We start from the raw sequence: 25,933 nt of genomic DNA, 5'->3' as shown, positions 1-25,933 counted from the left end.
GTGGGAGGAATTTCAGTGCTGTAACTCTTGCTCTGCTGGAGACCCCTACAGAAGAGATCCCTCATTTGTTCCAGATCCTGTTGGGGTCAGGCCTGGGTCCCCCAGGCTGCTGCAGGGTTCATGGGCACCCACCAGCAGCAGCAGCTGCCGCAGAAGGTCCCGGACCCCTCGTCCCAGGGCTTGTGCCCCCCTGCAAAACGTGCCTGCAGAAGCATGGGTGAGGGCACCCTGCTCCCTTCACAGGTGTCCATCATATTTGGGACCTCGAAGTGGTTTAGATCTAGACTAGTTAGTGTCTCTTCTGGTCTGAGCTCCAGGTCTGACTCCAGTTTTGTAGCTCCTCTGCTGGCCTCCCAGAGCTCTTGGCCTGCAAGAACATGACCAGTTGGGAAGTCCCACCAGCTCTTGGAAGTTCACGCCAAGGCTGGAGCCTGAGCTTTGCAGGGGTCTTGTGGGGGGACACTCACAGGAAAGCACCTCGGCTTCCCTTGCAGGCCCCAGGTTGGGCTTAGCCAGGCGGCCGCTCCCCAGCAGCTCCCCAGCCGCGGGGGACAGAGCAGTGGTCAGGGAGGATCAGCCCGTTTTCCCAGCGCTGCACGTCCGCAGAGTGTGTCTCTGGGCACTTGGCGTACGGGATGGGCTTTTAACTGTGAGACAGTCTCAGTGTCATTTTGACTTCTCTTTGTTTGCTTTTGAAGCTAATAATGGGCTGTTTCTGTTCCCGCTCACATGATCTGCACCACGGTGAAGGAGAAGCCTCTCTGATGAGTGATCTCCTCTGTCCTGTGCCCGTTCCTCCCTGCTTTGGAGGGAGTTCACATACCAGGTTTCAATCAGCTGCTTCTCTTGTTCCTGGGAATTCAGTTCAGCGCTGGGTCAGAAAGTCTCTGGTCCATTGAAATTCTGCCCTTCACCGCTCGGGTTGCCCAAATTGCAACTCCCTCTCCGAAATCTTGCGGCAAACAAGCCCTTTGCCGCTTGGCCCCTGCCTGCAGCGGTCAGCACGGTGTCAGCCAGCGCGGAGCTCTGGCGAGCAGCCCACGTGCTTGCAGGTGGGGCAGGAGAAGCAGGAGCTGCTCTTTAAAACGTTTTCTGTGTGCGTTTGGGGATTGCGCTGAGACGGCGGACAGACCCCCTGCTCCGTACGGTCCCTTTCCTGGAGCGTGGGGCAAGGCTGCAGAGCAGAAGCCCTTCGTGGTGGTCAGCAGGGCTGCTGGAGGGGGATGAGGAGCGGAGGTGAGTCCCAGGACTGTCTGCAAGCAGGAGAAGGTCGGCTCTTGCCCCTGGCTCCGGGGGACCCGTATTGCCCTCCCCTGCAGCCCCCAGCTCGGCACAGAGCCCACCGCGCTGCGGTGCCGCTCCGGAAGGAGCAGCGGGGCTGGGATGCTGCTCCTGGCCGAGGAGGCGAGAGTCCCACCAGGGCCAAGCGCTCAATTGCTGTGATGTTTGAAAGCTCCTTGAAAAATGGCTTCTTCATCCAGTTCCTAACCAAACAAGTGGAAGCTCCAAAAAAACAACAGTTCCTTCCTGTGCCGCTGCCAAATCAGTGCTGGCTGGTGTGTTTCTGAGCAGGTCAGCAGCAAGTCAGGACTGCCCGAGGGCTGAGTGGAGCAGCGATGGTGGGTAGCTGGTCCCTGAATTGTCCTTCTGCAACTGCTTAGGGACAGGAGAGCATCTGGGGAGCTCTGCGTGGCTTCGGGATGATGGTGACCTGGTTGTCCATGCGGGGACAGGGAGCAGTGCCTGGGCACCTGCACAGCACTTAGGACAGCAAACCTGTGAACCAAATGTGGGTAGCAGCTCTTTTGTGGGCATAGGGAAATCCCAAATCCAGACAGGGATGTGCACCCAGCTCAGAGTCACTGGTGCCATGGTCTCGGCTGTCCTTTGCCTTTAGCGATGGCCTGATGTCTGGCTGCTGTGTCATGGTCACTGGAGGGCTCTCCTGCAGCTGCCCAGCTGAAGTCGGTGCCATGGCAGCGGGCTGGTGTCCTGAATGCTAACAGACCCTTCCCCTCTCTCGCTCTTCTCTCCCTCCTTTCTGTCAGCAGTTCCCTATCAGCAAAACCCCTACACCCCTGGGAGCAGCTCCACCGTCATCCAGTGCTACCGCTGCGGGGACACCTGCAAGGGCGAGGTGGTGCGTGTCCAGAGCAACCACTTCCACATCCGCTGCTTCACCTGCCAAGGTAGGACGGTGCTGCCCGAACAGCTTTTGGCCGGGTTGCCCAACGACCCTACGTGCAGTCTGGAAAGCAAAAGGCTGGGGACAGATTTGCCTGGGCCACAGAGGTGCGGTCGCAGGCTCGGGGGTGGCAGCTTCACGCAGGGGTGGATGCGGTGCGGGTGGGGAGGTGATGGCACAGGGCTGGCACGGTGCGGGCAGTGCCCCTGCGAGATGCCGGGGAGGGGTGCTGGGACCCGGGCACGGTCGCTGCCCTCAGACTGCCTGAACACCAACAGCCCATGCTGCATCGGCCCCAAACATACCCACAACCCATCTGTGACCTGGAGGGACCACCGTGTCCTTCAGCCACCTGCCAGCCCGCACATGGAGAGGAGAAGGAGGTGTTGCCAGCCTGGCGGAGAGGCAGCGAGGCGGAGGAGACACCCCGAGCGGCTCCTGGGGGTGGGCAACAGATCACTGCTGCCCGCACATGGGATGTGACCGAGGGGCTGCAGGATGTCACTGGGGCTCCGCAGCCCCCCAGGGGCTGGCAGAAATAGAGAGAGGTTGCTCAAATCCTCCCTGAGCACAGGAGGAAAGCTGCGGAGCTGGAAAAGCTAACGGCCCACAGCTGAGGCTGAAGGGCTCCTTAGCATGTTTATTAAAGCAACCGCTCTCAACCTGGCTGGTGGCTGCTTCTGTAGGCTGTAAAGCATCCCATTACCAAGAATTTTTAAAGGTCTTGGGTTTTCCAAGCTTCCAGCACCTTGTGCTAAGCAGGGCATGAATCCCCATCCCCTTGGCTGTGCTTTGCTGCTTGTTCCCTGGGAAAAAAGGGTTTGGCTGGAGTGGACTCTCCTCCTGGGCTGTCACCAGCCCTGCTGCAGCCCTGTCCCCCATGGCATGGGCAGCCCTTGGTCTCTGGGAGGGGGCTGTGGGCCCCAGTTTGCCCTCAGGGCTGACCCACGCGTGTGGAGCACTGTGGTGAGCCCCCTGCCCTTCCCAGCTGGGACATGCGGGATGGAGCAGGAGTTGCTCGTCCAGACAAAGAGCTCAGACAGCCGCCAGCTTCAAAGGGGCCAGGAACCAACAGGGAGAGCTCAGCAGTGCCGGCTGCCTGATTTCCAAGTGAAATGGAATAAGTAATGAGAGGAAATCCTCCTGTCTCACCTTCCAGCACAGCTCTTACCCCCTGCCACCTCAGGCTGGCTGCTCCCATGCCAGCCCTGCAGCTTGTCCCTGATGTGTCCCCTGGAGCCTCGCATGGCTGGCACAGCCCCTGGGGATGTGCCCCAGGTCCCACAGCAAACAGGGTCCAGACCTGCCTTGGTTTTTTTCTCTTGCTTCTGCTTCCCGATGCTGTCCCAGAGCCGATGGCTTGTCCCTTGTCACTGACAAGGAAGCACTGGCAGGCTGGTTTGGAGCAGTGGGTGCTGGCCCTGTACCCTCTGGCTGTCTGCCCACAGCTCCAGCAGCTTTGCCGGGGGATGCTCGGTGGGACAGGAGCCCGGCTGTGCCCTGGGAGGGTGCAGGTGAGGTGTGCAAGGACAGGACAGAGGTACTTGGTGGGGTGAAGGGTAAAGCAGGAACCAAGGTGGGCTGTGCCAGCAGGTCCTCAGTTGCTCTGTAGTTGCCCGCTCCACCCCGTCACCTGGCAGGACAGGTGATGGGTGTTGTGCAAAGGCCCCAGGACCTGGTCCCTCTGCCACTCCTGAGGTGCATTCCAAGATCTGATGCTCTCGAGGTCTCTCTGTGGATGGAAAAGACGTAGGAGGGAAATGAAACTAAGGGCCAGGGCTTGCGGCGTCTCCTTGGATTACTCTGATGGGCTGTGCACCACCCACGGTTCCCACAGCAGGGCAGGAAGTGCGGTTGGCTGGACACCTATGGAAAAACAAGCAGTGAGAGCACCAACATCAGTATGTACCAGGACCTGTTCCCATTAGGGCACAGCTTCGTGTCCAGGCCAGGGAGTGGAGATGGCTCATCATGGAGAAGGCCACGTCCCAGGGCATGGAGACCTCTCCCCACCCTGTCCCTAGGGCACGCCTGACTCTTTGCCAGTCCTGTTCTTGGCTTCCTGGCACCGTGAGAGTGTCAAATAGAGGGGCTGAACCCCAACCAGGTGCCGTGGGTCCAGGAGGGGATGTCTTGGGCCCTCTGGGATGTTTGTGCATGGTGAGTGGGGTCTGCAGGGGTTCCCTTTGCCGTGCTGGGGTTTGCTGTGGGAACGCCCAGCCTGGCTGGGCAGCACCATCCTGCACCCCGCCACAGCCCAACACTGACATCTTGTGGTGCTGGGGGAAGGCCCCAGCCCATCTGGTGGGAAGGGAAACCCTCAGAGATACCTGCAGAAAGCTGTCTCCAGGGGTGCCCTGGGACCGATGAAGAGGCTCAGAGATCCCGGCTGAGCCATGGGGCTGGACCTGCCCGCTGCCCCCTTGACGGGTGCGTGTCCCCCCCTGCAGTGTGCGGCTGCGACCTGGCCCAGTCGGGCTTCTTTTTCAAGAACCAGGAGTACATCTGCACCCACGACTACCAGCAGCTCTACGGGACCCGCTGTGACAGTTGTGGCGACTTCATCACTGGAGAGGTCATCTCCGCCCTGGGGAGGACCTACCACCCCAAGTGCTTCGTGTGCAGCACCTGCAGGTGAGCTGAAGCCATGTCCAAGGGTGCATGCCCCCCTGCAGACTGACTGTGCAGCCCTTGGCCGTGCACCAGGGAGTGGGCTGTTCGTCAGCCTGCAGCCCCTCGTTCCCCGCTCAGCACCGCAGCAGGCACCTCCTCTGTGTTTTCTTAGTGGAAACCCTTGGGAGGCAATGAATTTGCTCCGACCCTTCCCTTTGCAGCCTGGAGACCTGCCTTAATGTCTGGCTCGGTCCTCCTGCCCCAGCACACATGCACACTCTCTGCCTCCCCTTTTAGCCCTTGCCCGGAGCCCTTCTCCTCCCCAGCACCGTGGGTCCCGCTGGCCCCCGGGGATGGAGCTCACGGGCAGCCCCAGGCACTGCATGGAGTTGGAGCAAGCGGTTCACACCTCCCCACCTCTCCTTGGCCACAGGAAGCCATTCCCCATCGGAGACAAGGTCACGTTCAGCGGGAAGGACTGTGTCTGCCAAAACTGCTCCCACTCTCTCATCAGCACCAAACCCATCAAGATCCACGGGCCGAGCCGTAAGTTGACTGCTCTCATGTTACATGATAGCCGCAAGGAGAGGGATGGGGCGATGGGACGGGCTTTGGGGAAGGAGTGCAGCGCTGCATGGCGCCATGGGCGTTCACAGAGGCTTTGGAGGAGGAACAGGGTAGTCCTGTGGCCCCACCTGGGATTGCAGGTCACTGCTGGTTTCGGAAACTCCCTTGGCCTGTTTGTGACCTGTGCAGGTGCCACCGCCCCAATGGGTGCTGTCTGGGGCAGCAGGGAGGTTTTGAAGCTCCGTTTGCTCTGAGGCAGCGCCCAGGTGTTGTGCCCAGCTAAACCAAGGTCTGTGTCTGAGTGCCAGCCCCAGGACTCATCTGGCTTTCCCAATGCTGATGTTACTCACTGCCTCTACCAGCACTGAAAAGGCTTTTTACATTCATTCCCTTATGCTGATGAATGTAAGCTAAAACTCAGCAAGAGCAATGGACAGGTTCTTTTGAGTGGATTTGGCCTTGGTTTTGATGCCAGGTTGCTCCTTGGGATACCCTCTCTTCATGCCATTTTCCTCTCCTCGGGCTTTGCCCCGCCAGTCCTGCTGCTGGGCCAGTGCAGAGCATCTGATGGGTGCTGCGCTTGGGGGGCTGGCAGAGCATCCCTGCAGCACGGAGCTGCTGCGTGCAGGGCTCGTTTCAGCCCGTGTCTGGAACGAGAAGGCTGCAGCATTAACGTCCATGCTTCACTGTCTGCCATATGCCCTGTGTTTGCTGCTCTCAAGTCCCAGGGGAGCTGTCTCAGCACGGTGCGTGGGCAGGTGGCAGAAGGCAGGGAGAGCCGGGAGCTGTGCCACGCCGCGGTGCCCAAGCCCTGCCGTGTCAGCAGGCTGAGCTGGGGGTCAGCATGGTGGCACTGGTGGTGGCTGTTTGGACCGAGTTATGCATTGGTGCTGATGGGTCCCTGGGAGCCCCCCCAGGCTCCCTCCCCACAGCTCTCACCGTGGCCTCAGTGCAGCTAGGGGACATGGCAGGGTTTGAATGAGCCCCAGCCAGAGGACAGGGCTTCCCCCACCTTCCTCCATCGGCACCCCAAGCTGCCCAAACAGCACCCCGCTGTCTCCCCCAGCAGGGCAGGGGAAGGGCAGCTGCACGCTCTGCCTCTCGCCTGCCTTCCTCTCCTTTCCTCGCCGCCAGCACTCCACCCTGGCCTGCAGCCTGGGTTTACCTGAGGGCACTGTGCTTTATTCGTAGGCAGCCGCAGGCGGTGGCCAGATGAAGCTTGCTGCCTCCGTGTGCCCCTTGTGGCCCGGGTGGCTCTGGCAGTGCCACCCAGAAGGGATGGCGGGGGAGTTGTGCGCGCTGGAGCCCGCACTGGTGCAGTCTGCTGGGAGGACATCCCTAGAAGAAGGATGATGAGCCTTTCCCTGCAGCCCCAGCCCTGCGAGCAACTCAAAAACCAGCAAGGACCTGTGTGAGAGAGGGAACGGATCCTGGCTCAGTCGAGCTGGCCAGCTTGCTTTTTGTTAGGGGTCAAAAATCCTCCCCCTTTAGTGTTGTCCAGGGGGCAGGGACTTGATGGAGACCTGCCTGGGAATGGGCTGAGCGGAAAAGCCTGCCTGCCTGTGCTGCCTGCTCGGGCTGCCTGTGCGGTGCTGCTGCAACTCCCTGGTGCTGCAAGCGGAGAGGCAAGCAGCAGGGAAGGGGTTAAGGAGAAACCCCATCTGGACAAACCTGCTGCCCAGGGGGAGAAGAGGACAAGGAAGAGCCAAGGTCAAGGCTCCGAGGCCCATGTGCTTCCTGCTCCCAGCCCTGATGGAGCCAGGGGATGTGGGGAAGGAAGGGAGTCTCGTAAATACAGCAGCGGGGCGGACGTGGCTGCCGGAGAGCACAGCCCTTCCTCTGCCGCGCTCGCTGCCGACGCTTCCCACCGCTCCTGCCCCGGAGGGAGTCCCCGAGGACCTGCCGGGGCAGCGCGGCCCCCGCAGCCGACACACTTGCCCTGGATCAAGCTCACCGCCCGGGCAGGGAGACCTGGCACTGTGGTGGGTGCTTGGCCAGAGTGGCTGTGTGCCAGTGGTGCGTCAGAGGTCCCAGCTCCAGCAGGAGGGTTTCCTCCTGGCTCCTTTGCTGGGAACAAGCAGAGGTGCATAATTCCCTAAGGAATGATCCTTGAGAGTCTGCCCCTGGAGTGGTGTCAGGAGCAGGGTGTTCATAGTAGCAGCATCCCCTAGGAAAGGGGGTCGTCTGGGGCAGGGCTTTCCTCTGGGTGTGAGGGGTGTGCCAGGTTAAATATCTGGGTGCCTCGGCATGGGCCAGCAGGTGTGGGCGTTCCTGCCATGCTGCCGAGCCTCCTGCGAGGGAGCTCTGGTGGTCCCACACTCCCCCCCCGCCACCTCCTCTGTCCCTCCAGACTGCGCAGGCTGCAAGGAGGAGATCAAGCAAGGCCAGTCCCTCCTGGCCCTGGAGAAGCAGTGGCACGTCAGCTGCTTCAAGTGCCAAACATGCGGGATCATCCTCACCGGCGAGTACATCAGCAAGTGAGTGTCACCACTCTGGGGCTGCAGGGAGGGGGTGCCCAGCCTGGCTCACCCGCTGCTCACGCCCCTTCTCCCTCTCCCAAAGGGATGGCATCCCATACTGTGAGTCCGACTACCATGCCCAGTTTGGCATCAAGTGCGAGACCTGTGACCGGTACATCAGCGGCAGGGTCCTGGAGGTGAGTCCTGGGGCTGTGGCCGCCCCGTGTGTGTCATGCCCAGAGGTGCATGCCTTGGGGAGGTGGGGGAGTTTCATCATCCTGCACCCTTGTCGTGCTACCCTCGGTCTTTTGCGGCCATGGCTCATCCTGCATAGGTGTGTGGACACAGTGTGACCACCTCCTCTGGAGGGTGGGGATGGGGCAAGGAGCACCACCATGCAGACCTTTGGAGAGCTGGCTTGGGTACTGGAGCTCCAGGAGCAGCCAGAGCATGCAGGGGCCTGGGTGTGCTGGGACATGTCCCCAGCCCAAGATGTGGGGACACTAACCTTAACCGGATGCTGCAATGGCCAGCTCTGGAGTGTCCCCACCATGCTCACCCCAGCCTGCTTTCTGAAGCGCATCCCTGTGCAGGCAGCCCGCCTGTTGCCTTGGAAACACATCCAGCACGGCTGCCCGCTGCAGAGCCCAGCCGAGGGGCTGCAGCACCCTGCCCATGGGCAGCCTTCCCCATGCTACACCCCTTTGCAGGGCAGCAACCGGAGCAGGGGGTCACCTTCCCTGGGCCAAATCCAGAGGCGGCTTTGCTCATCGCATTGCTGGCCAGCAGGAGCTGCTCTGGCAGAGCCACTGAGGGATCCCACAGGGATCTCGCAGCAAGGCGTGGGTGCAGGTGGCTGCGGAGCATGTTTTGGGTGATGGCAGAGCTGCACAGCTGGTGAGGGGAATGGGGTTGGTGTTGGGGAGGGACAGAGAGACCCATCAGGGCTGGTCCTTCCCATCAGCCAGGTGGTCACATCCTGCACGTGGTCTCTGTTCCTGGAGGTGAGGTGTCCTGTCATGCTTTCTGTTCCTAAGCCAATGTTGGTAGGGGAAAAAAAAAAACTCAGAAGATCCAGTCTGAGGATAAACTAAAGGCTCAGGAAGCATAGAGAAATAGGTCAGAATGAAGCCTGTTGTGATTTTTAGGCTGTGGAGCTGGGCTGTGGTGGTGCAGAGAGGCAGCAATGCTGAAAGCATTCCCAGTCACTCCTGAGACCTTCCCTTCTGCACTGGAGGGAAGTGGTCCCAGGGTGGCATTGGTACCCACATCTCTGCATCCCGAGGCAGCAGAGATAAGAAGCTGTATCCCAAAATCAGAGGTACCATGGCTCCACAACAAGCCAGACCACAATTGCTGTGGACTGGAGTGGCAGCGGCTGTGTAGGTCTCCAGCCTGCTGTGAGCCGTTCCAGGACATCTCCAGCCTGTTTCACTCTCAGCCTACCAAGAAGTTGTCGCCCCCTCCAGTCCTGCTGTCTGGGCTGGCCTGAAAGCACCAGCCTGGCCAGGGAACTTCTGAAGCTGGAGCTGGGTGCCAGGAGCCCTCCAGCATCTTCCCTCTCTTCAGGTAGCTGCCTGTGCCTGGGAAGGCTGTCTGCTGACTCCAGGTTTCGGCAGCAGTCCCAGTGCTGGCTGCTGTGAGCTCAGCACTGCAGCGGCTGCCCCGGGCCAGCTGCCCGGTGTGGGGCCGCTCGATCAGTGAATGTCTGAACGGAGCAGGGCAAAGTCAGAGGCGCCTTTGATATTGAATCCTGTTGCTGCTCCCCTGGGCAGTCCAGTCCCTGATAACCCTGTGCCAGGACAGAGCATTCTCAGCCTCCCCAGCAGGGCAAGCAGGCTGGGTGTTACATGGGGTGGGATGTTCGGGAGCGGGGGGCATGGGGTGAAAGGAGCCCCAGGGGACCTAGGACCCTGCCCCAGAGTCTGCGCTGGCACCATCGGGCACCGCTGCCTCTGAGCCACTTGTTGCACTGCTCTCGGGGTTTTCCTCTCTCGATGCAACCACAGCAGAGGCAGGATGAGCAGGGGATGCTGCTGCATGTCTGAGGGGACGGACAGAGAGCAGCTCTGCAAGGGATGACAGGCATGGGGCAGCCTGCTTGCAAGCTGGAGGTGGCCCTGGGGTGGTGACAAGGGGACAGCCCTCCCTGCTCCCCCTCACCTCCATCTCCCCTGGCTCTTCTCCAGGCAGTATCTCTAGTTCTCTCTGCCTCTCCCATGCCCTCTGTCCCCAGATCTGCTCTCAGCATCGGCTCTTCCTGGCTGGAGGGGCCAGCCAGCTCTGCCCACCCATGCCGGGCTGTGGGAAGATGCTGGCTGAATCCCACGAGATGCTGTGGACAGCAGTCAGCTTGCGTTAGCGCCTTACCTGCTGCACCCATGCCCGGGCATGGGAGCCCTCCTTGATCAATGGGACTTGGTGGGCTGGAACTAACATACCTTAGCACCGGGATCCCCGCGGGCAGAGCCGAGGTGTCACCTCCTCGCAGGCACCGTCATGGAGCTGAGAGGAGCATGGGGTTTGGGTGCTGGAGGGCTGTGCCAGGCAAGCATCATGTAACCTGCGGGTACCCCTTGCCACCCCACGGCCAGGGCTGAGCCAACGTTCCCCACCCTCCCCAGCTACGTGCCTGCTCGCAGTATTGAATGATCTGTAAAACCACAGGCTTTAATTGTCTTCTCTGGCAGAGCGTGAAATAGAAAGGGCGCCTTTAAATAATTTTAGGTCTTAAGGAGCCTTCTCATGCTATCCCAGCAGCCTCCGGGCTGTGCAGCCAGGCTTGGATGATTAATGAGTCTTTAGGGGACCCCAAGTGATAATGAGCAGGTCTCTTCCCTCTCAGTCTCTCCCAGCCTTTTATGAGCTGTAATATTAACCAGTATAAAAGGAACAAGGTTTGTGCATGGTTTGGAGAGTTGTTCCTTGAGGAGGAATGGTGGTGTCGAGATGTTGGGTGGTTTTTGGAGAAGGTCTGTGTCGAAATGGCAGTTGGGGCTGGGCTGGTGCAAACCTCTGTGGGAGCAGCCAGCCCCTCTCCACGTCCACACCTCAGTCTGCAGAGCACTGCAATGAGAGGAAGAGGAGTCCAAGCTCTCCCACTCATCTCTCCTGCTTACCCTGAAACTCTCCACGCATTTTTGGCATAAACTGGAGGGGAAAAACTGCTGGCTGCCACCTGCACCCCAAGGACATTGAATTCCAGGTTGATTTTTACAGGCAATCAAGTGGCAGATTCTCGGTCTTCCTTGCAGCAGATTTTCCTGTTGAACCTCCCTGTTTCAAACTGGCTCCAGCCCCCTCAATCTTAACCCTCCCCTTTGTCAGCCAGAGCATGGTCTTCCTTCTGCTGCCTTAAATTATCCATCCTCTCCTCTTGGGTTATTATGGGAGTAAAATGTCCTTTGGGGTCGAGCTCTAACAGTGCAGCCCAGATTGCTCCTGCCTCCCAGCCCAGAAAATGAGCCTGTAATTGAAATGCTAGCAGACACTTTGAGTGGAAACAAGCTACCAATTAAAGCTATTATCCCTGTCAAAGAGCGAAGGGAGCAAGCAGCCCATCTCCTGCTCAGCTGGGGAATAGTGTGTCGCTAGCGCTGAAGTTTGAGCCTGACTTCACAGAAGGAGAAAAGTTTCTTGAGGGCAAGGGGCTGGCAATGGTAGCCCAGGGGATCTGACAGCAAGACGAAGCCTGTGTTTTGTGAGGTTTGTCTTTGGGGCCGTTCTTCTCCCTTTACTGCTTCCTTGCTGTGACACCTGGGCCAGGTTTGCTGTACCTCTTCACACCCGTGGAAAGAAGAAGCTGGTGCAAAGCATGACTGCTTGGCTGAGTGTTACTGCAGGGGATTGTGGTTATTTCCAGAGTCCAAGGACAATTTATTAGGGGTGAGGTCTGTAGGAGTACCTTGTTTGGGACCTCCTAGCTCTACTTTCCTGTGTGTTGGGCCATTCAAAGCGAGCAGAAGGTTCCCAGTCCAACTCCTAGTTCAGCAGATCAGAAGTGTTAGTGACGAACTGGTCTCTGATTTTCTCTGTGTGTTGTGGCGGTTGCCAAGGCCACCCTGGGCAGTTTTGCTCCGTTCACCTGGTCACTGTCTGCAGCAGCCAGTGATGCCAGGGCCGCTCGCCCTCGGCTGTGAGCAGCTTGCCGTGTCCTGCCTTGCTCAGGGGCCCCTTTTCTCTGCTCACCCTCGCAGGCAGGAGGGAAGCACTACCACCCGACCTGTGCCAGGTGTGTCCGCTGCCACCAGATGTTCACAGAAGGAGAGGAGATGTACCTCACAGGTAGGGATCCCCCTGCGGTGAGGAGGGACTGGCGCGGCTGTGCAGAGATGTGCTGGGGGGCATTTGGGGCTCAATTCCTTATTGTGCTCAGTGCCAAAAGGGTTCCCCTTTGCAGCAATGCCAGAGACCCCTCTCTGCTGCTCTGCAGCCTCTGTGCTCTTCCTGGGCCATGCAGCAATCATTTCTGTCCATGAAACCTTCCCTGACGCTGAGCTGGAGGAGACTTTGTTCCTCATCTGCAGCTTTTTGCTCCCTGAGAGTCTCCCTGCACAGCAAGAAGCGCTGCTGGGCATGCCTGGATGTGTCCCTGGTCTGCAACCAGCAAACAGAGGCTGGGATGGGCGCAGGGTGCCTGGCTCCCCGCTCACCCCAGCCCCAGGGGAGGGTGGTCCAGGACCCTTTCCCCACTGCTCCCAATTCCCCCCGTTCAGGTTGTGCTGCCAGCAGCACCGGAGGGGTACGGCTTTCGCTCAGTTTGGGTTTGGTTTCAACAGGAGCTCATCCTTGCCTGGAGCTGCCTTAGGGGCTATTTTCAGTGCAGAGGGAGGGGTTTTTTTCTCTCAGTAACCTGTGCTTGCTTGTCTTCCTGAGTCACTAATGATTCCATGGCTGGCAAATGGAATTCTGAATGGAGAGAGCTGGAGTGGGGGTCCCAGTAAAGCACATCCCGCAGGATGCGTGTGCTCAGCATCCATCCCAGGGCACGACTGGGCAAAGCTCAATGGCTTTGCTGGTTCCAGCCCAGAGGGCGTGCGAGGGGCTGTGAGTGCCCCGGGCTCAGTGTTACCCTGAATTTAACCATCAGGAGCTGCCTGACTGGGCACTGGTTGGGCTGTGCCAAAACATGCCCGGGTTTGCTGTCACACTTAGTAGTGTTGGCCTCTACATCTCAGTGCTTGGGAGCTGTTTTGTTTCTTAGCACAGACACCCAGTCCCCACTGCCCTGCCGCCCCCATGGGCACGTGCCTGTGGCCGTGCTGTACTGGAGAAGGCACCAGGAAAGCCAGTGGCACGCAGCAGGTGACCCCTCTCTGCATCCTTGGGGCTCCCCACCTCCCTCCTGCTCTGCTCCCCATGGAGAGATGCTGGTTCCTGCCCCTGCAAGGCCCCCAGGAGCTTTCCCCCCAGCACGCAGGGGTTGAGCTGCTGCAACACCGGTTGCCCAGTGCAGCTGCTGTTCGGAGAACACTGACACGTCCACCCCAGGGAACCACGGGCTGGAGGTGGCAGGGACAGGACGGGACCCAACCCATGGCAGGGGGTGGGCTGTGCGTGGAGCTGGAACACTTTGCCTTTGCTGTGTTGCAGGCTCTGAAGTGTGGCACCCCATCTGCAAGCAGGCGGCCAGAGCAGAGAAGAAGCTAAAGGTAGGCAGCAGGGTGAGGGTCACCTCCGAGAGGTGGCACATCCCAGGTGATGTTGCCCCCCGAGTCCCTGCTGGAGGCGAACTGTTGTGGCAGAGTCCAAGCCCAGAGTGGCTTCCTGGGGCTGGCCCCAGCTCTGTCCCCGCTGCCCACAGGATGGTGGGTGGCCACGACCTTAGCGGGGACCTGGCACCAGCCCACCCCACAGCCGGGAGGGGGCACAGCAGTCCCCTCGCCACCCCCCTGCACCCATCCAGCTGCTGCTCCCTCTCTGTGCCCGGCTGGCAGAGGAACTGGACCTTCAGTGAAATTCAGCCCCAAAACGAACAGTTCGCTTGCTACACCCAGTGTTGTGCCCACTCAGGGGTCCCTCCTTGCCATGCTCTCATCCGTCCTTTGCTTTTCTGCCTTCACAGCACAGAAGGACGTCAGAAACCTCCATCTCACCCCCCGGTTCCAGTATCGGCTCCCCGAACCGTGTTATCTGTGTGAGTACAGCTCTGCCCCTTGTCCATGCAGGGTAGGACAGATGCTCTGGCCCCAGGGGAGGGAGCAGCGGTTCCTGGTGCTGCTCTGCAGTATGAGGCATCTCCCGGGGACAAGCCCTGTGTTTGGGGACAGCACGGACAAGCCGTGCCCCCTCTCCATGCTGCCAGTGCTGTTGGCACAAACCAGGAGCTCCCAGAGGGGCACAGTCCCACCCTCCCAGCTCCTCTGCCCCTTCCTGCTGCTGCCGCTGCCTCTCAGGAATCTCCTCTCACCTCTCCCTGGTGCTGGGGTGACGATGGGCTCTGTCTGCTCTGTGCTGGCTCCACACTGTGCGCTCCAGCCTCTCTTTCCTTCTCTCTTCCTTTCCGTCTCTCTATCTCTCCCTCCCCCTAGGCTAAAGTGGATAATGAGATCCTTAATTACAAAGACCTGGCAGCTCTTCCCAAGATTAAATCCATCTATGAAGTGCAGCGTCCTGACCTCATTTCCTACGAGCCCTATCACAGATACACGTCGGATGAGACGCTGGAGAGATATAGCTATGGGGAGGTACCGAGTCTCGATATGCCCAATGCTGCGCTGCGCAGGGAGCCAGGCACCGATTCAGGGCAATGGGGAGAACTGCATGTGGTTTGTTCAGTCCAGTGGGATTGCTGGAGGGAGGCAGGAGCGGGGATAAGACCTCTCCCAGAGGCTTCCCATTACTGGGAAGAGGGCCTGGGCTGGAAGAGAAATCTTGGTGCTGCTGCTGTAGAGGAAGAAAGAAACCAGTGACCTTATCCAGCTGGTGGCAGCGCCCTGCCCACGCTGTGCCACAGACCCGATGTGCAGGGACAGGCAGCACTGTGTGGGAGGAGACGTCACCCTGTGTACTGCGATGTGGCAGGGAGCTCACCCATCGCAGCCCGCAGCGGGAGGGATGGAGGGCATGCAGCACACGTGTATCCCTCCTGGGTGGAGGGACAGATGGACAGCAGGCTCAGCCCGGAGCCTGGCCCCAGCAGGCAGTCCTGCTGGCCACCAGCCCCAGCATGGCATCTCTGGAGCACGGCAGGGTGGCCTCTGGTGGGTGCTGGGGGCCCAGGGGCAGCCAGGGGAAGGGAGCTTGGTCAGTGTGTTTTTTGCAAGCGTGTGACAAGATGATGCCCAAGCAGCACATGGCGTTGGACTGCCCTGCCCGCTACTCCAGGCAGGCTGCAGCTGCTGGACCATTTCATTAAGTCTGTGGAAGAAGAGCCTGAGCTGCTTACACAGAGATGAGGGACCTGAGGGGGGCCCTGGAAGGGGACTTTGTAATGGCCAGCAGCAGCACCTCATACATCTCTGGTCCCAAGGCTTGTCACAAGTCTGGTTTCCTCCAGCACCCCCGAGATGGTGCAGGCAGCATGGCCATGGGCTGCTGTGGAGCACAGGGGGCCAGCAGCTGCCTTCCCCTCTTGCAGCTGCTCCACCAAGGTCTCTGAGAAGGGGTGCAGGCTGCTGGCTCAGGAGGTGCCATCCTCGCACCAGCTCCCCTGCAGGCCAGGGGCTCCTTGCTCAGCGTCCTGTCAGTTCAGCTCCGGCTGTGCCACCAGCTGCCCTCAGCTGGCAGCTGTGATGGGGCTGTAACGTGGGGAGAAGGAGCCGCTGCGGGACCCCAGTCTGTCACTGCTCCCCTTAACCATGTGCTGTCTCTCTCTCCCCCCTTTGCCTCCTGCTGCCTCCAGTCCCTGGGGACCCTCTCCCCATACTCGCAGGTAATGCCTCCTGGGGGGTCTGTCACCTGCTGCTGCCACAGGGTGTCCCTCTGCCAAGGGACCACTGGGGCTCTGCTGAACATCTCCCCGTCCAGGTGCTGCCCCAAGGTGGGGGAGATGGGGAACCCTGTCCAGGAGGGTCCTTTGGGCCCTGGGGAGAGCAGCATGCAAGTGCTCCCTGGCAGAGTGGACCCAGGGAGCAGCTTCTGCCCCGTGGAGGGGAGCACCAGTAATTGGGAACAGGCACAGGGGAAGGGGATGGTCTCCAGGCAAGGGGGTGAAAGTCTCTGGCCAGACACTGTTGCCTGGTCCCAAACCCTGGGTGTCACTGCCTGCTCTTTGTCAGCGGGAGGCAGAGCTTCTGGGGAGCCCCTCCAGCTGCGGAGGACACACACGCTGCCTGGCATGTCACACCGCACAGCATGCACCCTCCCGGGCTGCCACAGGCTTGGGGACCCCTGTCCATGGGACACCCGCCCGCAGGGCTACCAAGGCACTGACCCACCTTGTCCTTCATCCCACCAGCTCTAATCCCACCTCTATCCACACCTTTCCCCATCTCCAGGACATCTACGAGAGCTTTGACACGCGGCAAAGGCGAGCCTCCAGCCCTGGCTACATCGACTCCCCCACCTACAGCCGCCAGGGCATGTCCCCCACCATCCCGAGGTCCCCCCACCATTTCTACCGCTCAGGTGAGGATTTGAGCTGCAATCTCAGGCTGAGCTAACTCAGACCCCCAAGTGGAGCGGGGGTCACCAGACTGTCCCTTGCTTCTCCCAGGGGAGCTCGGTGGTTCCGCCTCTGGCAAGCAGGCAGGAGGCCTGGGGGGGTCCATGGGGGGTGACAGCAATGGGAGCTGTGGGGCAGTGAGCAGCCCAGCTGTGTGCATCCTTTAGTTCCCCTGACTTATCATGTTAGAGCAGCAAGGAGAGGCCGAGCTGGCTTTGTCCTGGCTCGGAGCTGAGCTGGGGCTCATGGAGGATGAGGAGGGAGGTGACCCCCAGGTCCAGTGAAGACCACTCAGCTGGCTTGCGAACTCTGGGAGGGGTGTACACAAGAGTGCGTGTGCCCAGCCAGTGCTGTAAGGGGGGTCCTTACACACACACAGACGTGTGTGCACACCCTGGAGCATGTTGAGGGGAAAAAGAGTGTGTCTGTGCCCTGTCTTCTGTCCTTTGGAGCTGGGGAGGAACGTCTGGGAAAACCCAAGGTCAGTAAGTCTGGAGGTCCCGCATTCCCAGAGCTGCTCCCGCGCTGCACCGCCACGGGCCCATCACCGTTCGCCTCTGCAGCACGCTCGGCTTTCCTCTCCGCAGCGCTGGGGCAGCTGCCGCCCTGCGACAGCACCCGCATGGGGGTTTCCTCTGCATCCCGCCTTCCTCCGGAGATGCGGGAAATCTCTCCCTGCTCCATCACGCCCGGTCCTGGACCACGGCCCAGCACACATCCCTGTCACCTCTGCCACATGCGTCGCCCCCATGCTCTTCTAACACCACTGCATTTAACACCCATTTTCTTCTGCCTCTTGTTCTCTCTCTCGGTCACTTATGGCTGCTTCTGCTCGGCACCGCGTAGGCACCGAGAGCGGGCGCAGCTCCCCCTACTATAGCCAGTTAGATGTGAGGTCCTCTACTCCAACCTCATACCAAGCGCCCAAGCATTTCCACATCCCAGGTAGGCTCTGGAGCAGCCCGGTCCCCGGGGAAGCGCCGTGTCTGTGGCATGCCCGCATGTGCCGTCCCCCCTGTGTCGCATGCGTAGCTCCACCGCCTGCCTAGAGCCAGCTGGCAGCAGGATCTACTCCTGGTAGAGGCCATCCATAAACAGGACCTGCAGCTTGAACCCTCCTCCCTCCCCGTCACCACCCGGGTGTCCCGGAGCTTCCCGGAGTCTGCTTGATCCCTGCAACGTCCCTCTTCTCCCTCATCCCTGACCTTCCTTCACCCCCGACACGAAGACGAGTCCTCTGTGGAGAGCCTGTCCCCTCCCCTGCCTCCCCCCCGCCAGGATCACAAGCCGAAGCGTGTCTGCCAGAGGCCTTTCCGCACCCATCCGCTACAGATGACTATTTTATACTCCCCCTAGGGCCCGCCGCTCCCTCCCCCCAGAGTCTTCTGGGCTTGCCAGCTGCCTGCTCCCCTTCTGCTGGGGGCCACCAGGTAAGGGCCACCACCTGCTCCCGGCCTCGCAGAGCCCACGGGGATGGGGACAGAGCGGGCAAAAAGAGAGAGCGGGGAGGGACACAGGCAGAGCTGCCCACCCAGCCCTCCGCACACGGAGCGGGGGCAGAGCCCCAGACCACCCTGCTCAGCTGTAGACACCTCCTGTTGCACTTGTCCTCTTCCAGAGTGTGGAACCCCATGCAATGTGTAGCTGATGCCCTGGGACAGCACCAGGAGGACATCCAGAGGCTCCTCACTATGGTCCCCTGCTCCCATCCCATCCCTGTCACGGTTTGGCCCCGCTCCCTGCCCTGCCCTCCCGCTGCCGGTCGGTGGTTTATGGATGGCCCCCTCCCTGCTCTGCCAGCTCCGTTGCCTGGCCCCTGCCTGGGGGCCGTAGCTCTCAGCACCAGGCTGCAGTTTGCTTCGCCTCCCAGCTCGCTCTTTTCTCTGTCTGCTGCGGAAAGAGGCTTTGGCTGATGTTGTTTCACCCCAGGTAGCTTGCAGGTGGTTTTTCCAGGTGCTGGCACCCCCGAGAAACCACGCCAGTGCGAGCCGTGGTGCATCGCTGCCGGCTGGCAGGGGCAGCCAGGGGCTCCTGGCTGTGCCGCTGCCTCCCGGGGCCGGGAGCTATGCGGTCCCGCGGTGCATGCTGACCTGGGGCGCTCACTGCATGTCCCCTGCACGCACCGCTGCCCGAGGCAGCCCCGGGACCGCGCTCCTGCCTCCCGGAGCCCGCCTGGTGCTGTGCTCCCGTGGGACGTGTGGACCCAGACGTGGTTGTGTGATGGAAACGTGGTGTGGGGGCAGCATCTCCTGCAGGACCGCTGTCCTGTCCGCTCTCAGCATGCCCACACTGACCTCCCCTTCCTCCCTTCTTTCCTTCTTCCCTTCCTTTCTTCTTCCACTAGCTGCTGGCGAGAGTAACATCTACCGGAAACCCCCCATCTATAAGCGACACGGTAGGGTCCGCCGGCTGCACGCTGGGCTCTGTGCTGGGAGGGAGCGGGGCAGGGACCAGTGTGGGGCTTGGTCTGGCCAAGCCATGTTTAGGGGCAGGAGATGGGAGCAAGCGTCAAGGTGACATGTTGGGCTGCTGGGCTTTGGTGGGCTGATGCTCCTGCTTCCCCTCTGGGCAGCAGAGTGCAGGGATCTGTGCAAGAGAAATGCAGCTTTGAACTGCATCCCTGTTGCAAGGGATGCAGGTGAAGGCTGTTAGTGGCACCAGGGACAGGGAAGGCTGTGGGAGGGGAAGCAAGGCCATGGGGTGGTGGCAGAGGGGACGAGGGTGGCTGTTGTTTGCTGATGCCAGGGGCCAGAGCAACCTCGGGAAAGGGGTGAAGAAGGTAATTTGCAGTTTCACATGAAGCTCTGGAGAAAAATCACAGCCCATCCTGGATGGATGCTCCAGGGTGAAACTGGCCTGGGGGGTGTGAGGGGTGGGGAGGAGGCACAGGGGTGTTTGGTGTCTCTCAGAGGGGCTGCCTTGTACTGTCCCTGCTCACTTCTGCGTGTAGAGGGACAGCAGCAGCTCCCCCCCGAGCAGTAACTGTGTCTCCTCTCTCTCCCTGGGCTCTCTCTCCCCACCACCCTGCTGCTGCCTGCACCCGCTGCTGTAAGTAGCTGCCACTGGCCGGGTCCCCTGCGCATGCTTGGGGTGGCTCTGCCACACAGCCTGTCCTTGGTGCTCCTATCCCCACACATCTCCTGGCCTCGCGGTGGTGAAAGGAGCAGGGCTCAGCCTCCGGTTTCTCACCTGTGCCCCTGCCAGAGCTGGGGCCGCTGGGATCACCCCTCTGCTCCCCGCTGCTGCACAGCCTGCTGCTGTCCCCTGCCAGTGACCCCCAGGAGCTCTTTCCCTGCAGGAATGGAGCCTCCCTCCATCCCCTCCCAGCCTCCCTCCGGGTGATGGGGCAGCCTGGGGACACAGGGACATGGGGAGGTTGGTGGCACTGGTGGCACTGGGTGAGCACTGTGCAGGAGCCAGAGCTTGTCATGGTGCTGCGGGCTATGAGCTGTTCGTGTCCCTTCCCGCATCTGTGACAGCCCCTCTGCGTGTCACCGTCCCCACAGTCTGTCTCTGCACCTTTGTCTCCAGGAGGTGTCAGTGCTTTGAAAATGGGTTATTCCCAGCTCTACTCCATGCTGTCCCACACACAAATCACTGGGGGACACCAGGGAGTGGGAGGGGGAAACAGGATTTGCCTGTGTCCCAGGGTGGATCTTTGCAAGTCCTGCCAGCAGAACTACAGGTCCTCGTTACAGCTCTTGCTGCTCCTTTTGCAGACAACCCCCCGGCAGCCACGAAAAGCAAAACCAGTGAAGACATCGCACAGTCGTCCAAGTACAGCCCTGCCTACTCCCCGGACCCGTACTACCACTCCGAGTCAGAGTACTGGTCCTTCCAAGGCTCCCCCAAAGGTAACAGCCCCGCACGGTGCTGGAGGATGGGGAATCCTATTCCTGCCCCCAAACCCAGCTGTTCCCTGGGAGCGAGCACCCTCCGAGCTGGGTCTGGACCCTCAGGTGGGGTTGGACCAAGGTACCTGCCAAAGTGACCCCAAAATCTTAGCAGCCCTTGGGACTTGCCTGTCCCCATGCAGTTGGGGACTGTCTCCTGCCTCCACTTTCGCCCCCACCTGACCCACCCCATGTGTCTTTTTGCAGCCCCCCGGGCCCGGCGGTTCTCATCAGGAGGCGAGGAGGATGGGTACGACCGGGGCATGCACAAGGTGGGTGATGTCCCTGCCCGCAGCCCGGCAGGGCAGAGCCGGCAGCAGGCTGTCCCCGTGACAGCTGGCGCTGGGGAGGAGGCCCAGCCTGGCTCTGACACCCAAGAAGAGGCCACCACCGTCCCTGCTGCCCTGCGCCATCTCTCCCCGCTTGGCCACCCCTGACGTGGGGCCTGAAGGAGGGGGAGCACACCCCCTTGCCAAGGAGATGGGAGATGGGAGATGCTGAGCCCATGCTGGGGGTGCAAAGCAGCTTTTCCTCCCTGCCCAGATCCAGAGTGGCATTGGCCGGCTGATCCTGAGGGAGGAGATGAAGGCTCGGTCCAACTCCTACGCGGACCCCTGGACACCCCCTCGCAGCTCGGCGAGCAGCAGAGAAGCCCTGCACACAGCTGGCTACGAGGGCTCCCTCAACGGCTGTAAGGACAGCCCTGTCTATCCGTCTGTCCCACCCTGCATGGCCCCAGTCCCTGTGGGAAGTTCACTGGGGTGGAGAGGGAAGGACAGGGGCATGGGGTGGGGTGGTGGGAGAAGTGCTGGATGCCAGCACTTGAGAGACACTTTCCCTCTCTGGAGGGCTCTGCGTTCCCTGTGCCCCAGCTGGGATGCAGCATCGCCCAGCTGTTTGCAGTCTGTCTGGGCAGCGCATCATCGGGGGGTCAAAGGGTCCCTTGGCAATCTCACAGCACAGCCACGCTGGGTTTGCTCTGACCTGTTTTGGGCTCGCTGCCTGTGTGCCTCCTCATTAACGGCACGTCTGGGACCTCCTGGCACCCCTGCTAAGTGGCCTTAGGGCTGCCTTCCTTGCTCACGCTGCTTTCACTGCACAGCACCCAGGGCACCCAGCCCCAATTCCCTCAGGGCTGCAGGGGCTGCTGGAGGCATTGGGGAGCCTGGCACCACATGCCCCTGCCCACTCCCTTCTTTCTCATGGCTCATCTGCCCTCACGGAGCTGGTGCTGCTCAGGGATGCTCAAGGCAGCTCTGTATGGCGTGGGGTGCTTGGTCCCCCCTGACGCCCGGCTCTGCTCTCCTTGCAGCTCCCCGGACGCATTACCTGGCCGACAGCGGTGAGTATGTGAGCCTGCAAGCCTTCCCAGCTGGTCCCTTGTGGCAGTGGGGTCCAGAGCCTGAGCTGGAGGAGATGCTGGGACCAGGGAGGGAAGAAGGAGCCCTTGAAAGGCTGGGCCAAGGTAGAGCTGGTGGCAGCGCCAGGAGAGGACAAGTCAGAGAAACTGAGAGAGGAGGCTGTGTTGCACTGGAGGGTGAGGTGGGAGACCTGCCGTGGGAAAGGGATTTTGGGGAAAGGAATATCAGCACAGGAGGAAGCCAGGCTGGAAATGAGTTGGAGCTGGAAGGAGACAGAGCTGGGTGAATGTGGAGCTTGGTAGTGACATGGGAGCACAGGGGTGGGGTGGCCCAGCGGGTGCTCTCCCAGGGTGTGGGGCTCACTCCTGCATTTTCCCTTATGCACGTTGCTGATTTCTTTGCAGATCCCCTCATTTCTAAGTCAGCCTCCCTTCCTGCCTACAGGAGGAATGGGCTGCACAGGGTAAGTGCCTACTGCCTGCATCCTGCTGCTGCCAGGCATCCCTGCACCCTTCATCATTGTCTGCAGGCTCCTCAAATCCCCCAGTGCTCCCCTTTCAGGACTAAGGTGTCCTGCTCCCCCCTTTTCTGCACCCCTGCTGTCACTGCTGGTCTGTGCCGGTCCAAAATGACCCTTATTGGGGACCAAAAGTGCCCTGTCCAGGCACTGTGGGACTTCTGTGCCTGCCCTGAACGTCCTGTAAGGCACATTTCAGAGGGATGCTGGTGTTGCTTCCCAGCAGGAGGGCTTTGCTCTGTGCCCTGGGGCAGTGATTGCTGGGGGCCGGGAGACCTGGTCCTGCCTCCATGTGAACGGGATTTGTCACTTCACCTCCTCGTGCCTCAGTTTCCCCACTGCCAGGTGTAGAGAGCAGATCCTGCTTTGGGGTTGGTGCCTTCCCACCTGGGGATATGGAGGTGCTGTGCTGAGTGTTTGGAGGGGACCCCCTCTTACTTCTCCTTCTATCCCTCCCGCAGCCTCCCAGTGCCGAGCTTTTCCACTACGACAGCACAAACGCCGTCAACTGGGGGATGCGAGGTGAGGTGCCCATGGGGCTGGGGAGCAGCGCGGGTAGGGGACCCTGTAGACATGGGGCCAGGTGCCGTGGGGCTGCCTACCCCACTGCAGGCAGCTCTGGAAAACGGGGTCCAGGCTGGAGGGAGCAGGGAGGAAATGGGGTGGGATCTCACAGCTCTGGAGGAGGATCCTGGCAGTGGACGGGTCAGTGTGCCTCATGTCTCTCTTGTCTTTTTCTCTCTCCCCACAGAGTACAAGGTAAGATGCTCTTGCTCTAAGGAACGGCTGCCAGACAGAGATGTGAATACCACCCAGAGGAAGTCCCAGAGATGTGCCCATGTGTCCCCAGCCCTTCAGGAGGAAGCCTTGCCCTCTGCCCACAGTGCCCTGCCTTGCCTCCCTTCCATTCCCCACCTGACAGCGCCAGCCTGGGACTGTGGGGCTCAGGCCAGAGTCTCAAAGGTCCCAAGCCTTTTGCCAAGCAGAATTGTCTCCTGGGGAGGAACAACAGAATGGTGGTTGTGCTGGGGGTTCCCTACTCATGCTCATCTCTGGGTCACTCCTGGCTTTGTGGAGTGAGCAGGAGACCTTCAGGTTGCCATTCCAAAGCCACCAAGGTGATTCAAGGTGGATTCAGGTCACCCTGAGAGCAGGTCCCCCATCTGCCTTGTCCCGTCCAAGCCCCAGGGGCATCTGTGACACCCAAACCCTGCTAAATGTAGTGGGGGAAGGCTTTGCCCTTTTGCCCTCCATGGCCCCATCCCACATGTGCCCCATCTGTCCTATTCTGGGTCAGTAGCTACCCCATGATCTTCCTGTCCCTGTGCAGATATACCCCTACGAGCTGCTCCTGGTGAAGACAAGGGGGAGGAACCAGCTGCCCAAAGATGTGGACAGGACTCGGTTGGAGGTGAGGGGAGCCGTTTCTGCTGGGGACAATCTGCTCGGGGTTAGAGGGACCCAGTCTTGTGGGGTATCCCCTATAGCCGGCAGGCAGCGTGGGGCTGCGAGGGGCTTGTGGATGTGCAAGGAACATCTCTACAGCTCCCCAGGAGCACACAGGTGCCCACACGCTGTCACGGTGGCCCTGCTGCTCTGCTGGCTGGGCAGGGCTGTCCCTGTGCCCCAGCATGAGTGCGTTTGGCAGGAGCAGGAGGGAGCCGGGTGCTCCCACCCTCCTGGGCGAGCTGGGCTGGGGGTGCTGCCAGACCCCCTCATGTTGTGTCCTGCCCCGCTGCAGCCATATGGCCCAGGTGGTGGCCATTGGCCCCGGGTGATGGCCGTGGTCCCCAGCCCTGGCCCAGCATCCCTTCTCTCCTCAGCGCCACCTCTCCCAGGAGGAGTTCTACCAGATCTTCGGCATGACCATCGCCGAGTTTGACCGCCTGGCCCTCTGGAAGAGGAATGAGCTGAAGAAGCAGGCCCGGCTATTTTAAATACAGTGCACTATAAATATATACATACCTATAAATATATACATAGAAAGATCTCTATATTGCAGCTCTGTATGATTCTCAGTGCTGTACGTGGCAGAGGCGCCCTCTGCACCCCTGAGAGTGAATTGGAGTCTTGCAGATCATTTTATGCTCTGTGTTTCCTTTTATTTTCCAACCCTGTTTTTGCATCAGTCCTTGGGTTCTCCCAGGGGCTGAAACCACATGGGCCCCAAACTGCTTGGTGTCTGTCATTGCCACCCCAGGTGGACAGAGAGGCAGGATTTTCCTGGTGCAGCCACAGCACCCAGGGCTCTATCCTTGGGCTGGTGCGTGGGGAGTGTCCTGACCCCCTCAGCTGGTCTGTATATTTACTTACAGGTTGGAAAACGTCCTGGGTACATTTGCAGGAAAAGGGGGTCCCACCATGGGCTCCTTAATGCTCCCCCAGGCTTTAACAGGGCCGTGCACTGGGGACACCTTCAGCCTCACCCTCAGGATGAGAAATGCAGAGCTTGGGGCAGGAGGAGCAGTGGTGGGGAACCCCTGGGAGTGGGGTGCAGCCCCACGGGTCAAGTTGCAAGCCCTGGTGCGTCCTGATCTGCTGGCTTGCCCTGCAAACCCAGTATTGCCACAGAGCCAGTTTCTCCTCCCAAAGTGCCGGAACAATGGCTTTCCAAGCTGTTCCAAAACCAAGCCCTTCTTAAAACGGCCAAAGCTGCCTCCTCCCTCGTGCAGTTTCTCGCTGCTCTTCAGGTTTGTCCAGGGCCAGCAAGCCCCGAGAGTGGACAAGCTGAGATGTCACCCAGTCTGGGGCCACCACCCTTGTGGCCCCAGCAGAGCTCTGGGGTCCCAGCACCCGGGGGAGCAGTGAGGGGAGCAGCCCAGCCGGGAGCTGGGGGCAAGGCCAGAGCAGGGGCTGCCCGTCCCACTGACTGCTGGGCCTTTTCATGGGGGTTTTTCCTGAATTACCCTGGCACTGAAGTCTATGCCCCAGATAAACCCCTCTGCAACCTTCAGGAATTAAGGCTGTTACCAGAGCCATTCAGCAAACTATTGGGTTGTTTGATTTGACCGGGGGTTTTTTGTTGGTTTTGATTGGTTGGTTGGTGGTTTTTTGTTTTGGTTTTTTTATTTTTTTTTTTTTAATTGATAGGGTTATTTCCACACAAACATCTTTCCTGGTCTCACCTGTGGTGCTCTAGTTTCCTATTTGTCTGTTTGGCACAATTTTCAGGCATACCGCAGGACTGAGCAGTCCCAAAAACACCAGCAAGACATGGGGAGCAAGAGCTGGGTCAGCAGGGCACCTCCGAGGGGACAGTGAGGGTCTCACCTTCACTGTGCCACAGGCCAGCTCTGCCTCTGGCTGTTCTGGTCCTCTTTGAAAGCCTCCTGTGCTGGTATCTCCCAGCAGGTGAACTGCATGCCCTCCCTGCCATCAGCACCATCACCACTGGGTGAAGAGCTCACCCAGTGTGTTGCCCAAAAAAGCCATAACTAGGGTCCTGTGTGAGGCATGGGAGACATGCAGGTCCCCTTGCCGGGGTTTGCCAGGGTGCTCAGGGCAGATCGCCCATCAGCAGCAGCCCCAGCTCTGGGAGCCTTATGGTGGTGCAGAAGGGGCTGGGGCCCGAGGCGGACATGGCAATATTGCACTGGTAATTGCTCCTGTCTATTTTAGTGCTGCAGTAAATGAACTGATTGTATTTATGATGATCTCACCCTCACTACAGCTCCTTGAACCAAGCTCAGCCATTTGGAGCTATAAGAAACTTCCATCTCCAGCAGCGGTTTCA

At 60.2% G+C, this 25,933-nt stretch overlaps 2 protein-coding genes across 2 annotated transcripts in view; one reads left to right on the top strand and one right to left on the bottom strand.

Moving 5' to 3' along the window:
• Window positions 1-24,262, top strand: part of ABLIM3 (actin binding LIM protein family member 3) — a 53,609-nt gene extending 29,347 nt beyond the window's left edge. Inside the window, exons 2-23 of the mRNA XM_065643848.1 lie at window positions 2,049-2,189; window positions 4,636-4,819; window positions 5,232-5,344; window positions 7,716-7,842; window positions 7,928-8,021; window positions 12,021-12,108; window positions 13,417-13,475; window positions 13,889-13,960; window positions 14,355-14,510; window positions 15,668-15,697; window positions 16,263-16,392; window positions 17,276-17,374; window positions 18,774-18,824; window positions 20,149-20,283; window positions 20,530-20,594; window positions 20,866-21,013; window positions 21,635-21,664; window positions 22,088-22,146; window positions 22,662-22,722; window positions 22,952-22,959; window positions 23,531-23,611; window positions 24,024-24,262. Of these exons, the coding sequence (XP_065499920.1) occupies window positions 2,049-2,189; window positions 4,636-4,819; window positions 5,232-5,344; window positions 7,716-7,842; window positions 7,928-8,021; window positions 12,021-12,108; window positions 13,417-13,475; window positions 13,889-13,960; window positions 14,355-14,510; window positions 15,668-15,697; window positions 16,263-16,392; window positions 17,276-17,374; window positions 18,774-18,824; window positions 20,149-20,283; window positions 20,530-20,594; window positions 20,866-21,013; window positions 21,635-21,664; window positions 22,088-22,146; window positions 22,662-22,722; window positions 22,952-22,959; window positions 23,531-23,611; window positions 24,024-24,137 (2,045 nt within the window). The 3' untranslated portion in view covers window positions 24,138-24,262. The remainder of the gene's footprint in view (window positions 1-2,048; window positions 2,190-4,635; window positions 4,820-5,231; window positions 5,345-7,715; window positions 7,843-7,927; window positions 8,022-12,020; window positions 12,109-13,416; window positions 13,476-13,888; window positions 13,961-14,354; window positions 14,511-15,667; window positions 15,698-16,262; window positions 16,393-17,275; window positions 17,375-18,773; window positions 18,825-20,148; window positions 20,284-20,529; window positions 20,595-20,865; window positions 21,014-21,634; window positions 21,665-22,087; window positions 22,147-22,661; window positions 22,723-22,951; window positions 22,960-23,530; window positions 23,612-24,023) is intronic.
• The window catches only part of STK10 (serine/threonine kinase 10), a 500,646-nt gene that overhangs the window by 311,260 nt on the left and 163,453 nt on the right, over window positions 1-25,933 (bottom strand). The window lies entirely within an intron of this gene.

Source organism: Caloenas nicobarica, chromosome 13, assembly GCF_036013445.1.
Source record: "Caloenas nicobarica isolate bCalNic1 chromosome 13, bCalNic1.hap1, whole genome shotgun sequence".
NCBI lineage: Eukaryota > Metazoa > Chordata > Aves > Columbiformes > Columbidae > Caloenas > Caloenas nicobarica.
This window is presented reverse-complemented; position numbering and strand designations above follow the sequence as displayed.